Source organism: Callospermophilus lateralis, chromosome 18, assembly GCF_048772815.1.
Source record: "Callospermophilus lateralis isolate mCalLat2 chromosome 18, mCalLat2.hap1, whole genome shotgun sequence".
NCBI classification, from domain to species: Eukaryota; Metazoa; Chordata; class Mammalia; order Rodentia; family Sciuridae; genus Callospermophilus; species Callospermophilus lateralis.
In genome coordinates this window covers 15,786,595-15,802,475 of record NC_135322.1, presented here as the reverse complement: position 1 = coordinate 15,802,475, position 15,881 = coordinate 15,786,595, and the positions used below count along the sequence as shown (strand labels likewise).

At 35.3% G+C, this 15,881-nt stretch overlaps 1 protein-coding gene across 1 annotated transcript in view; it reads left to right on the top strand.

Moving 5' to 3' along the window:
* LOC143383307 (uncharacterized) overlaps positions 1-6,625 on the top strand; it is a 43,879-nt gene extending 37,254 nt beyond the window's left edge. Inside the window, 1 exon segment of the mRNA XM_077105698.1 lies at positions 2,890-6,625. Coding sequence (XP_076961813.1) covers positions 2,890-4,598 — 1,709 coding nt within the window. The 3' untranslated portion in view covers positions 4,599-6,625.
* The last annotated feature ends 9,256 nt before the right edge of the window (positions 6,626-15,881 follow it).

The following is a 15,881-nucleotide window of genomic DNA, read 5'->3' as shown; positions in this document are numbered from 1 at the left end:
AGAAAATGATATAATAATTGAAAACAAAGAGACAGAGTTAGCAGGTACAGCCTTTCTAAAAAAAGAACATTTATCCTGGGACCTAAAGAATGAGAAAAATCCAATCTACAAAGTGTCAAGGATTCTTGGAAGATTAAACCATCCATAGAAAGCATTAATAATGAGGAAATTTTTACAGTTTTCTATGTGACAAAAAGAGGGAATGTGGTAGAATATAGGGAGCAAACAGGTTGCTGTTTTGACATGTAGCCTCATAGGTAGCAGGAGTCCTGCTGATCTGCTTGGAAAGGGAGGGATTTGATTTTTTTTTTCATTTATGTTCTTTTTATTTTTAAAAAATTTTTAAATTTGTTTTAATTAGTTATATATGACAGTAGAATGCATTTATGCACTTTATATATCATATATAGAGGAGATATAATTTTTCACATTTAGAAAATGTGTAGAATCAATGTGTAGAAAATGTGTAGAATCACATTGGTCATGCAGTCACATATATACATAAAGTAATAATCTCTGTTTCATTCTACTATTTTTCCTATCCCCACATCCCTTCCCCTTCCCTCCCTTCACTTCCCTCTACCTAATCTAAGGTAACACTCTTCTTCTCTAGTGTCCCCCACCTTATTGTGAATTAACATCTACATATTAGAGAAAACAATTGGCCTGTGGCTTTTTAGGATTGGCTTATTTTACTTAGCATGATATTCTCCAGCTCTGTCCATTTATTGGCAAATGCCATAATTTCATTCTTCTTTAAAGCTGAGTAATATCTGTTGAATATATACCACATTTTCTTTATCCATTCATCCATTCAAGGACACCTAGGTTGGTTCCATACTTAAGCTATTGTGAATTGAGCTGCTGTAACCATTGACATGGCTGCATTACTGTAGTATGTTAAGTCCTTTGGGTATACACCAAGGAGTGGGATAGCTGGGTCAAATGGTGGTTCCGTTCCAAGTTTTATGAGGAATCTCCATATTGCTTTCCCTAGTAGTTGTATTAATTTGTAGTCCCACCAGCAATGTATGAGTGTACCTTTTCCAAGTAAAGATGCTGAAGGTTTTCCTCTTCTCACCAACATTTATTGTTGCCTATATTCTTGATGATTGCCGTTCTGACTGGAGATGAAATCTTAGTGTAGTTTTGATTTGCATTTCTCTAATTGCTAGAGATATTGAACACTTTTTCATATATTTGTTAATCAATTGTATTTCTTCTGTGAAGTATCTGTTCACTTCCTTAGCCCATTTATTGATTGAGTTATTTGTTTGTTAAGTTTTTTGAGTTCTTTATATATCCTAGAGATCAATGCTTTATCAGAGGTGCATGTAAGTAAAGATTTTCTCCTAATCTGTAGGCTCTCTCCTCACATTATTGTTTCCTTGCTGAGAAGAAGCTTTTTAATTTGAATTCATCCCATTTATTGATCCTTGATTTTACTTCTTGTGCTTTTGGGGTCTTGTTAAGGAATTCATATTCTAGGCTGACATGTTAAAGATTTGGGCCTACTTTTTCTTCTATTAAGCTCGGGGTCTCTGTTCTAGTGCTTTGGTCTTTAATCTACTTTGAGTTGATTTTTGTGCAGTGTGAGAAATAAAGGTTTAATTTCATTTTGCTACATATGAATTTCCAGGTTTTTTTTAAGAGAGAGAGAGAGTGAAAGAGAAAGAATTTTTTAATATTAGTTTTCCATGGACACAATGTCTTTATTTTATTTGTATGTGGTACTGAGGATCGAACCCAGCGCCCTGCGCATGCCAGGCGAGCATGTTATCGCTTGAGCCACATCCCCAGCCCCTGAATTTCCAGTTTTGCCAGCACCATTTGTTGAATAGGCTATCTTTTCTCCAGCAAATGTTTTTGGCACTTTTGTTTAGTATGAGATAACCACATTTATGTGTTTTCTCTGTGTTCTCTATTCTGTACCATTGGTCTACAAGTCTATTTTGGTGTCAATACCATGCTGTTTTGGGTACTGTAGCTGTGTAGTATAGTTTAAGGTCTGGTATTGTGATGCCTGCTGCTTCACTTTTCTTGCTAAACATTGCTTTGGCTATTCTTGGCTCTTGTTTTTTCAAATATTTCTATGAAGAATGTCATTGGGATTTTAATAGGAATTGCATTAAATCTGTATAATGCTTTTGGTAGTATGATCATTTTGACAGTATTAATTCTGCCTTTCTCCAGGAGATGGGAGATCTTTCCTTTTCTTCAATGTTCTATAGTTTTCATTGTAGAGGTCTTTCACCTCTTTTGTTAGATTGATTTCCAGGTATTTTATTTTATTTGAGGCTATTGTGTGAATTTTATTCTTAGAATAAAAGAAATCACTAAAGAAATTTAAAAGGATGGGGCTGGGGATGTGACTCAAATGGTAGCGTGCTCGCCTGGCATGCGTGTGGCCTGGGTTCGATCCTCAGCATCACATACAAAGATGTTGTGTCCACTGATAACTACAAAATAAATACTTAAAAATTCTCTCTCTCTCTCTCTCTCTCTAAAAAAAATTTAAAAAAACTTAAAAGGATGAATTCTTAAATATTGAATCTAAATTAATGATAGATTCTAAATAAAGATGAAGTTTTTCCTCATCTGAATTATAATTCATTTGGTCTCTAATAGTGCCAAGATAGCAGATTTATAACAAGTCTGTCACAAATTCTGACCCACACCCTAACATTACCTGTTTCCTTGAACAGTAACTTCATTATCTGATATTCAGTCCCATACATCTCTGAATTCTTTTTGGCCTTTTTCACACTTTATTGTGTTTTTAGATTTTTTGTAAGCCATTCACTCACTAGGAATGTTGCTTATTTCTTTTATACATGTTTTATGTCATCTGATACAGAAATACAAATATTTTTTGTTTTCTTATTTCAGATTGGGGTTTACAATGTGAGATAATCAGCTATCTAGAAATGCCCACTTATGAGAAAGATGTATCTTCTATACAACATCAGAACATATATAGCAGAGAGAAACTCTATGAATGTAAGAAATGCCGGAAAAAATTTAGGAGTAGCTACCAATTAATTCTACATCATAGGTTTCATGTTGTTGAGAGACCCTATGAATGCAAAGAGTGTGGGAAGAACTTCCGCAGCAGCTATCAACTTATTCTCCATCAAAGATTTCATACTGGTGAGAAACCTTATGAATGTACATACTGTGAGAAAAACTTTAAAAGTGGTTATCAACTTACTGTACATCAGAGATTTCATACTGGTGAGAAAACATATGAATGTAGGGAATGTGGGAAGGCTTTTATTTATTCCTCACACATTGCCCAACACGAGAGAATTCACACTGGTGGAAAGCCTTATGAGTGTCAGCAATGTGGGAAGGCCTTTAGTCAAGGTGGACACCTAAAAATTCATCAGAGAATTCATACTGGTGAAAAACCCTATAAATGTAAGGAATGTGGGAAGGCTTTTAGTAGGTGCTCAAACCTTGTTGAACATAGACAAATTCATACTAACAAGAAACCATATGTGTGTGAGAAATGTGGAAGGGCCTTTAGAAGAAGTCATCAGCTTATTGTACATCAGAGTGTTCACACTGGCAAAAAGCCATATGAGTGTAAAGAATGTGGGAAGGGCTATACCACTGCCTCATACCTTGTTCTACATCAGAGAATTCATAAAGGTGGGAAACCATATGAATGCAAGGAGTGTAAAAAGACTTTTACCTTGTATAGGAATCTTACTCGACATCAGAATATTCACACTGGTGAGAAACTGTTTGAATGTGGGCAGTGTGGAAAGGCCTATACTACTGGCTCAAAACTTTTTCAACATCAGAAAACTCATACTGGTGAGAAACCTTATGAATGTAAGGAGTGTGGGAAGGCCTTTAGCTTGTATGGATACCTTAATCAACATCAGAAAATTCATGTTGGTATGAAACGCTTTGAATGTAAGGAGTGTAAGAAAACGTTTACCTTATATAGAAATCTTACCCGGCATCAGAATATTCATTCTGGGAAGAAACTTTTTGTTTGTCAGGAGTGTGGGAGGGCCTACAGTACTCGCTCAAACCTTGTACAACATCAGAAAACCCACACTGGTGAGAAGCCCTATGAATGTAAAGAATGTGGAAAGACCTTCAGCTTGCATGGATATCTTAATCAACATTAGAAAATCCATACTGGTGTGAAACCCTATGAGTGTAAGATATGCAGGAAAACCTTTACTTTCTATAGAAATCTTACTCTACATCAGAGTATTCATACTGATGACAAGCCTTTTGAATGTAAAGAATGTGGGAAGACCTTTAGACGTAGTTCACACCTTACTGCACATCAGAGTATTCATGTTGATAAAAAGCCCTATGAATGTAAAGAATGTGGAAAAGCCTTTAAAATGTGTGGGTACCTTACACAACATCAGAAAATTCACACTGGTAGAAAACCCTATGAATGTAAGAAGTGTGGTAAGGCCTTTAGTCGTTCTTCAAACCTTGTTCAACATGAGAGAATTCATACAGGTGAGAAACCCTATGTGTGCCAACAGTGTGGGAAGACCTTTAGATACGGTTCAGCCCTTAAATCACATCAAGGAATTCATACAGGTGTGAAAGTCAAAGAATAGGCATGGATAAATCACTTTGGTGAGAAATGATTTAATATTAGTCTTATAGGTATGAATTTAGCAAATGAGACTTCATAATACAGTTCTTGACACATTAGAAAGCTTTCCATGTCAGTTCTGTTTTAATGAAATATCTGATTCTTGGCAAATTTAAAACAAAATAGAATTCCCAATTTCTTCATGTCTATATGCCTTCAACGTCCATGGCATGGAATTTTATACTAAAGGGAGCCTTCTCTACTGGACATTAATGGTTGTTACAAATTACCCCAAATTTTAATGTCTTAACACAATAATAAATATTTCTCACAGGTTTTATGGGCTATTGAGGTTTTCATGAGATTAATCATCTGAAGGCTTGACTGTGGGTCAGGCTCCTGTTCCCCAGGAGTCATACTGGTTACTTTCTTACATTCTATATGGTTTGGATATGGTTTGAAGTAAGTGTCCCCCAAAGGCTCATGTGTTAGAAGCTTGGTCTCCAGTTTGCTAGTGCTACCTTTAAGAGGTAGGGCCCAGTGGGGGGTCCTTATGTCAGTTGAAGGTGTCCTCTCAGAAGAGGCTGTGAAACTCCAGGGACTGTATAACCCTAGCTGCTCCTGGACTTATTGCTTGGCAGTGTGATCTCTTCTTCCTATGTGTACCACCATTCTAAGGACATTTGGCCATGAGAGCCTCACAAGAGCTAAGCCAATGCCAGTGCAATGCCTTGAACCTCCAAAACTGTGAGGTAAATAAACCTCTTTTCTTTATAAAGCTAACTTGCCTCATGTATTTCACTATAGTAATGAAAAACTGACTAATCCATTTGAACAGTGAGAGTGCTAGGAAAAAGCCATCCTCATCTTTGAGGAAATTCTGGACTGAGAATGATGCTGTAAAATGAATAAGAATTGGGGAGCTTCTTGAGCAAATTATGCAAATGTAAATTATTGTATACAGAGTGCCAAGTCCCGGTCATCATTGTTGGAAGGCATTCTTTTTAAATTCCTTAATTTTAAATGGACATAATACCTTTATTTTTATGCAGTGCTGAGGATGGAACCCAGTGCCTCACATGCTAGGCAAGTGCTCTACCACTGAGTCACAACTGCAGCCCCCTGGTCCACTTCTGTTTAGTTGTTCTTTAGCTTATCTCAATTATTTTTTAAAAATATTTTTTAGTTGTAGTTGAACACAATACCTTTATTTTATTTATTTATTTTTATGTGGTGTTGAGGATTGAACCCAGCGCCTCGCATGTGCTAGGCAAGCGTTCTACCTGTGAACCACAACCTCAGCTCCTAGCTTATCTCAAATTCTTATACTTTCTTTTAAACAACAAGAACCTAGGTGGCATCTTCAGCATGTCTCCTGGAAGCCTTCTTGGCTAAATTACCCAAGTTCATGAGGTATTATTTTCTACTGTTCATGTTACCACATGCAACGAGTTTGCTAGGTTTTCTGCTACTACTGCATAACATGGTGTGCCACCATGCCTGGCTTGCAGACTTATTTTTAAATCATTATACCTTACTCAATCATTTATAAACTCTTAAAAATGAGTTGTTGTCTCTAGTAACAGTGTTCAGTTTTCCATAAGTCCTCACTTATTGCCTCCTCAGAACTCTCCAGGTTCCTAGTAAAAGTTATCTTTATCTTCAAGACACTTCTAGCTTTCAATAGTATCCCTGACAAGGTACCAAAATCTGATAATATCATGCTAACATTCCAAAGCTCCCTAAAAATTAGTAGCCAAACTGCCAATAAGTATGTATTTTTCTCACAGTTTCTGTGAGTCAGGAATTTGGGAGCAACTAAGCTGGGCAGTTTAGATCCTGTGTCTCCAGAGGTTGCAGTTATCTAAACACTTGACAGAGGCTGGAGAAAGAGCTTTCAAAGACGGTTTAGTTATGTGACTGATAAGTTTTCAGGGGCAATTTGTTTCCTCTCCAATGGGGCCTCTCCTTATGCTTCCTTCTTCCTTTTTTTGGTACTGAGGATTGATCCCAAGAGCACTCTACCACTGAGTGACATCCCCAGCTCCCACCCCCCCCCCTTTTTTGAGACAGGGTCTCAGTAAATTGCTTAGGGCCTTGCTAAATTGCTGAGGCTGGCTTTGAACTTGTGATCCTCCTGCCTCAGTCTCTGAGCTGCTGGAATTATAGACATGTCCCACCACACCTAGCTCTCCTTATGCTTCTTAAGTGTACCTGTGACATGACAGTTGGCTATGCTCAGAAATGATCTTTTTAATATTCTTGGTTTGGAAGTCACCTCTGCCATACTCTGTTTGTAAGCAGCATGACAATAAATCTAGTCTACTCTCAAGAGGAATTCAGTTCTACATTTTTTAAATGGTATATATTAATTATACGGAATGGTGAGTTCCATTGTGATATATTGGTACATATACATAACATAATTTGACCAGTTTCATTCTTCAGTTTACCACTCCTTTACCTCCGCTCCTCTCTTCCCTCTCCCCTTATCCCCTTTTACCCACTGGTCTCTTCAGTTTCACCTTTAAAAGAGAAGAAGGTCAAAACATTCACAGACATTTTTTGTGTTTGGGGAGTTTATGATACTGGGGAATGAACACAAGGGTGCTCTGCCACTGAGCTACATTCCCAGCCCCTTTAATTTTTATTTTGAGACAGAGTCTTGCTAAGTAGCTTAGAGCCTCACTAAGTTGCTGAGGCTGGCCTCCAACTTGGGATCCTCCTGCCTCAGCCTCTCAAGTCACTGGGATTACATGGGTGTACCACCATGCCTGGCTTGCAGACATATTTTTAAATCATTACACCTTCCAATACTCATTTATAAACTCTTAAAACTTATGAATGAATTTGTTAATGTCACATAGGCAGTAATATCATATAATGCAAGCCTTATCAGTGCTATTCTCCCACCTTACCCCCATGTGTCATTGTCAAAGATAATTATCATCTACAGACATCATTTATAAAATGCTACTCAAAAACCTACATTATAGCCCTATTATGGGATGAAAGTGGTACACATACCTTGGAAGATTATATGGCATATGGTCTTATACTCAGAAAATATGAGTTATTATCAGATTGTATTGCTGATTAATTATTATGTAAGAGTCTAGTTGTGTAACTAAAACACATTCTCAAAGACTCTCATCCATTAAATTTTACAAAATTTTGGAAATAAAAGTATATGATTTAGTTTGTATAATGATTTGATTAATAGCCAACAATTTATATTCTGTGTTCACCATTTAAGATAAAGTAGGGCTTAGTAATGGGATAGCAAGAAGTAAATTGTCTTCTTGGAGACCTTTCCTAAATTTGTAATTGTATTTTTATTTGATATATAGAAAATTTGAAAAATATTCAGCAACTCGTGTTTACATTCATGCTATTGCTGTATCTGTTTCTTTTAACTTTTTATATCTGATTATTGATGAATTGTTTCTGTATCATTTGAGAATAAGTTGCAAATATTATGACATTTCACCCTTAAATATATGCACTTTTCCTGATAATCACAATAGAAAAACATTCTTGAAAGCTATTCATCCATTGATGTTTTTATAGCTATTTATTTTCTAATCAGAATCCACTCTAGGTTAACTTACTGTATTTTTTTTTTAAGAAAGAGTGAGAGAGAGTGAGAAAGAGGGAGAGAGAATTTCAATATTTATTATTTTTTTAGTATTTGGCGGACACAACATCTTTGTCTGTATGTGGTGCTGAGGATCGAACCCGGGCCGCACGCATGCCAGGCGAGCTCGATACCGCCTGAGCCACATCCCCAGCCCAACTTACTGTATTTTTAAAAATTATTCTCTCTTTTCTAAGGTATTACACTCCACTTTTCATGCTTATGATTTTTTTTTAATCTCAAAGTATATCACTCATTTGTGATATGTTACCTGTTGTTCTGTCCCTCATTTCCCCTATAATTAGAATTTAGGTCTAGAGAATTAATTAGGTTGAGATTAGGTTTAGGTTTTTAGACAGACTATGAATGGTGGTGCATATTGCTGAAATCACATGGAAGGTTTTTACATGATTATTAATTCTGCATTGTAAAATATTATTTAAGTGGCAACTCTACTTTTCATTGAATACAATCCCTTTAGTGCATTAGAAATCAGGAATAAATAAAAATTTATTCATTTATTTTTATTTTATTCATCTCTGTATCTATGACATATCTAAAATGACTGTTAGATACTACACAATAAACGCTGTGGAAAGAAACAGTCAATTTATGCAACTAGCAGAAAGAAACTATAATAATTAAGAAAAGATTAATAAAACTAAATATAAAGACTAATGATTATGAAATAAAACTATAGTTTTGGGGTGGGGATGTGTAGCTCAGGGCAAAATCCTGGGTTCAATCATGAGTACTGCATACACATACACAAACACACACACAAAACTATAGCTTTTTATTCAAATTCCACTACCTCCTCTTCCTGTGGAATATGAACAAATAAGTAGATAAAATTGAAGAAATGAAGGACATTTTAAGTTAAAAGTTAACAAAAATATTTAGAAATATTTAATATATATTTTTAAATATTTTTTAGTTGTGTAGTTGGACCACAATGTCTTTATTTATTTATTTTTATATGGTGTTGGGGATCGAACCCAGGGCCTTGCCTGTGCTAGGTGAGCACTCTACCGCTGAGCCAAAACCCTAGCCCCCTTTAATATATTTTTGAGGAATTATATTTGTAAAATAATGTAGTTTATCAAACATAACCATGGATATTATAGGAAATATGAATTTTAAAAAGACAATTGAGCTAGGCACAGCGGCGCACACCTGTAATCCTAGCTGCTGGGGAGCCTGAGACAGGAGGATTGTAAATTCAAAGCCATCCTCAGCAATGGTGAGGCACTAAACGACTCTGTGAGACCCTGTCTCAAAATAAAACACAAAATAGGGCTGGGGAAGAGGCTCAGTGGTTGAGTATGCTGAGTTCGATTTCTGGCAATCCCCCTCCCCCCCAAAAAAAGACAATTGAAAATTATATGCATAGTCTGACCATTCCTCAGCTAAAACATCAGGAAGGATATAATTTCTAATAACACTTTTCATTCTTTGTTATATGTTGAATAGAATTTTTGTCATAAACTATTGATAGTTGCTCCTAAAAAAAATCAAGTTTCATGAATTTCACTTATTAAGGTAAAAAGAAATTTTCTGGACATTATATCATCAAACTCCAAGGTTCTTTTAAAACAACTATGTAGTAAAAAGTTATTTTTTGGAAAAGTTAATTCAAAATTCTTCTGGTTCAATATATTCTTGATAAATTAAGGGAAAAATGCAATGATATTTTCTTTTTTTCCTTCAAATTTTCTGAGCTTTATATACAGTTTTTTTAAATAGGATGAATTTTCATATGTACATGATACTATTGATTATTATTTTTTTAATATTTTTTTGTTGTCAATGGACCTTTATTTTATTTATGTATATGTGGTGCTGAGAATGAAACCCAATACCTCACACATGCTAGGCAAGCATTCTACCACTGAGCCATAATCCCATCCTGACACTGTTGATTATTAAAAAAAAAAAACAAAAAACAAAATTTTAACATTTTGAAATTCAAAATAACAATTGATTGCTTCCTTAAATCACTTCTAACCTGACAGAAAAAGTAACTAGCTTTTCAAACTAAGGAACATCACATTCTGCACTGTCAGCCAAATGTCTATAATGATAGTTTTATCATGCATTACTATCTACTCTTCAATATTTCTTCTGTCTGCAATTCATTACTGAATATTAACCTTTCCCCCCTGCAATTGTGAATTTTGAAAATTAAGTGTAATCTAGCATATCTAAATATGACTTTGGAACTTGCATTCCTTATTACCTACTAAAATTTGGGATGTGAAACCATATGTTGAAATGCTGCCAAAACTTAAAGGAGAAACCCTCAAAATTGAATTTCAGCACTATGTCTTGTGGTAAGCTTTGGTGAGACAGCAGTCAGTTCGCATGATGATATGTGGTTAGCTACCTTCTCTGTACTCCAGTACTATTACTTTTCACAAAACAAAAGGCCTTCCAGCTGAAGCTGTGTAAATATATACCTAATGTGTTTAAACTCTTCCTATGGGGATCAGTATTCAGGTTATTGACAATTTTTCAAACTCTATCTTGAATATTGTGAGTTTCAAATAGAGATTATAAGCAACAGTGTCTAATTGCAGTCGTGGCTTATTATACCTGGATCTTTACTACTATTGTTAATTTATAAACTTAAATATACTTATTTTTAACTAATCTATTAAATATCTTTTATTCAAACTTATTGGAGAGTCCAGTTTTCACTGACTTTCCTAGTTATTCCTTTTGTCCGTTTTTTCAACTTTCCTTTTCCTGGTAATGGATTTTCAAAAGTACACTCATGATTTTCCTTACCATGTTAAGAGTATCCTCCCCTTGTCCCTTCATGTTATATTTGGATGTTACTATTTTCAATCTAATGAAAATCTGATAATCTATTTTTAATAGAATGTGGAATTTCCAAGCATTCATATCATCTATGAATAGAAATGAAATTTTCAAACAATTATTTTTTCTTTTATTAAGATAAATATGGGGGCTAGAGTTGTGCCTCAGTGGTAGAGCGCTCGCCTCGAACGTGTGGAGACCCTGGGTTCGATCCTCAGCACCACATAAAAATAAATAAGTGAAATCAAGGTATTGTGTTCAACTACAACTAAAAAAAAAAGATAAATATGGTTATGTCCAGTATTGAGGTAATAGTCCATATTTCAGTCTTTTAACCAATATAATAGAAATTATTAGCACAATATTTTGCCAGAAACTCGTATTTGCTTTTTTTTTTCTTTTGTATCCAATTTTATTCCAGGATTCAGACTTCTCCTTTAGTATGGTAATGTGGTCATTTATGCTGATTTCTTGTTTTAAGCTGTCTCTGGAATATAACGTGCTTTGCCATAGTATGCTGTTGTTTTGATAAACTGCTTGATTTTTCTTGTGAATATTTTGTTCAGAATTTTTAAACAAATATTCAAAATTGACATTAATATTGGCATTCACATATTACTATTAAAGTTGAGAATATAATATTAATTTTTTGTTTTTGCCATTACTTATTCACTAAGTTACATAAAACTTGGTCTAAACCCATATGGTCCTGTTTTTTATTATTTAATGGAATTTCCCTCTTAAAGAGTTTTGTTTGTTTTGTGGTACTGGTTTGGAACTCAGGGCCTTGGGTATGGAAGACAAATGCTCTTCCATATTACACCCCCATCTCCTTTCATAATATTAATTACTTTTCCAAATCCATCTGGTACTTTATGTTTTAATTTTTACTCTGCTTGGACCCTACAGGTTAATTGACCTGTGTACCTGCCCCAGCACCATTTCTTTGAGCACTACACATCTCTACACTACCACTGGGTTCCATGTACAAGGAACATTCTTAAATCAGCTCTTCAGTGAAGATCAACTATCATGTATTCTTGGCAATACGATGCTGGGAACTCAGGCTTCTTCTACATGAATATAAAATGCTATTGACTGCTAGACAAATTTGGACACTTATCAGCAGTCTTTTTTTTTTTTTTTTTAAAGAGAGAGTGAGAGAGGGAGAGAGGGAGAAGAGGGAGAGGGAGAGGGAGAGGGAGAGGGGGGGAGAGAGAGAGAGAGAGAGAGAGAGAGAGAGAGAGAATTTTAATATTTATTTTTTAGTATTCGGCGGACACAACATCTCTGTTTGTATGTGGTGCTGAGGATCGAAGCCGGGCCGCACGCATGGCAGACGAGCGTGCTACCGCTTGAGCACATCCCCAGCCCCCAGCAGTCTTAACAATAGTGATAGATTCTTTAATGTGTTAAAGATTTTTTAAAAAACTTTTTATAGTTACATATGGACAGATAGTACGCCTTTATTTTATTTGTTTCATTTTTATATGGTGCTAAGGATCGAACCCAGTGCCTCACACGTGCTGGGCAAGTGCTGTGCTACTAAGCTACAGCCCCAGCCCTGTGTTCAGAATTTTAATTGTCCACTAATAGTTTTACTTTTGTTTTTGTCCCATGCTTTAAATTAAATTGTTAATTCTTTGTTGAAGAATTAACATTCCTTTAAACATTAAACAATCAATATTACTCTAGATCTGCAGTTAGATATACTATCTAAATGTAGCATTAGCTACATTTGATTATTTTAAACTAATTAAAATTTAATAAAATTTAAAATCGAGTTCATTGGTGGTACTACAGTCAAGTGTTTAATAGTCCTGTGTACTGAACTTTAGGAATATACAACTTTTCTTTTATTTAAGAATATACAACTTTTATTTAGGAATATACAACTTTTCTGTTGGGAAGGAATATTCTAAATGACTACATTCTATTCAAAGAATAAAGAGAGTATTTTGGATTTAATCAGCTAAATATTGCTAAGTTAAATATTGCTACTTAATACTAGGGTTGTGGCTCAGAGGTAGAGTGCCCGCCTACCATGCATGAGACACTGGGTTTGATCCTCAGCACCACATAAAAATAAAGATATTGAAAAATAAAGATATTATTATAACTAAAAATAAATTTTTTAAAATATTGCTACTTAATCATCATTTGCAAATTAATTGAGTAGTTTAAGACATACATTAAAATCATAAGTGATAAATATTTAACAGAACTTTTGAAAGCTTCCTAAATATTCTAAAGTAAAATTAAAAAGTATGTAAAAATAACATAATATTTTTTAAATGGTAAGCAAATTTGAAAAAATATCTTTTAAAAGTATAGATAAGCTATGTGTGGTAGCACCCACCTATAATCCCAGCTCCTTGATAGACTGAGGCAGTTGGATTGCAAGTTTGAGACCAGCATGGGCAACTTAGTGAAACCCTCAGCAACTTGAGACCCAGTCTCAAAATAAAAAAATAAAAAAGACTAGGGATATAATTCAGTGGTAAAGTACCCCTGGTTTCAATCCCCAGGAGACACACACACACACACACACACACACACACACACATATTATAGTTACATATATACACATACACATACAAATATATATGGTTTAATGTATTATTATTAGCCTTTTTATGCTTACGCTTACTTCTATTCTTAATTCTTCCCATTTTCCCCCAGCTGTTATAGTAAGTGGACACTTTTAGATATTCCTCTAGTTTCCATATTCTTTTTTGGGGTGGAAGGGCTATGAGGGATTGAACTCAGAGGCACTTGGCCACTGAGCCACATACCCAGCTGTATTTTGGGGTTTTATTTAGAAACAGTGTCTCGCTGAGTTGCTTAGTGCCTCGCTTTTGCTGGGGCTGGCTTTGAACTCGTGATCCTCCTGCCTTAGCCTCCCGAGCCACTGGTATTACAGGCTTGGGCCGCTGCACCCAGCAGTTTCCATGTTAACTGATACACAAACTAAAAGGTGTAATCACAAAAGTTTTAGAATCTAGGTTTATCAACCACATTTTTTATTTTTTTAAGGAATTTTTTTTAAAAGAGAGGAGAGAGGAGAGAGAGAGAGAGAATTTTTTTAAAATATTTTTTAGTTTTCGGCGGACACAACATCTTTGTATGTGGTACTGAGGATCGAACCCGGGCCACACGCATGCCAGGCGAGCGTGCTACCACTTGAGCCACACCCCCAGCCCATCAACCACATTTTTCAATATTAGGATCTTGGTCTTGATATTATGGCTTAGAACACTAAATGTTTTTCCTTTATGTATTTTTATAAACATTACTGAGAAATATTAAGATACATTTTTAGATTGTTGCTTCCTCCTAGGATACAATATCAGGCTAGGATATACCATCCTATCTTAAACAATTCAATAAATGACACTTTTCAGATACTAGAAAGCAAGGAGTTTAAAACCCTCATCCCCATTGCAGAAATCAAGATGAGCACTATTATTTCTCCCAACATAATACATGGAAAGTTTCCAGTCTATATTCCAGGGGTAGTTAATGTAAGCAGAAACCAGTCCTCTTCCAGAATTGAGACACAATCACTGGAGTTTGGGGATGTCAAAGTATGCAGAAGAGAGCACAGACAGGAAAGACCTGTAAAGCTGTCAGGGGATTACCTAGAATCTTTAGCTAAGAACTGAGCAGTTCATATGTATGTAGAAAACACCCAAAGCTATGGAAAGAAACACTTGTAGTGAGTATAGGGGATAATCCTTGTAGCTCCTATAGGTCCAGTAATAGTTGGTGTTATCAGAATAGGAAAAACCTCATAATTCATAAGACATGGGATACTCAGAAGGGTATTGCCTTATTAGGAAAAATTCACATAGAACTAAGGGTGTTCTGATCTTGCCTATCAAAGCTTACAGTGATCCTTAAGGGACTGGGGTGCAGCTCAGTAGTAGAGCATCTGCTTGGCATGCATAAGGCCCTGGGTTCAAGCCCCACCAACACCCCAAAACAAATGCCCTTTGAAAGAATCAAACTGTTCCCAAATAACTGAATTATATATTTCAGAACAAAGCTCAAAAATATTTAAAAATATATTAGAATATATATTTTTCTATAGGGTAACATTTCAGTATTTAGCATCCAACCAAAGGCAAGAAGACACCGGGCACCATCCTCTAATCCCAGCAGCTTGGGAGGCAGGAGGGTCCCGAGTTCAAATCCAGCCTTAACAAGGCCCTAAGCAACTTAATGAGACACTGTCTCATAAAAAGGGGTAGGAAAGTGGCTCAATGGTTAAACACTCCTGGGTTCAATCCCTGGTAGCAAAATAAGTGAGAAGACATGCAAAGAACCAGGAAAATATTGATACATAATGAGGAAAAAATTGACTCACATAATTAATAGGGTAACAAAAATTGTAATATTTTATATGATGATGAAGGGTTGAGGAAGAGTTGATGAAGAGCTGGGGTTGTAGCTCAGTGGTAGAGTGCTTGCTTTGCGCTCATGAGGCACTGGGTTCGATCCTCAGAATCACATAAAAATAAATAAAATAAAGATATTGTGTCTATCTACAACTAAAAAAATTTTTTTTTTAAAAAGAAAACAGACCAAAATATAAGCACAAGAATAGCAACTCTTGGGAAAGGGAAGGTCAAAATCCAGAGTTACTATAGTAGTATATCTAAAATATCCAGCTTTTTAAAAGAATTTAATCTTTATTTTTTGTTTATATATTTATTTTTTAATGTGGTACTAAGGCTCAAATCCAGTGCCTCACCTGTGCTAGGCAAGCACTCTACCACTGAGCTACAACCTCAGCCCTAAAACATCTAGTTTTTAACAACAATGAAAAAAATAAAAATTGCT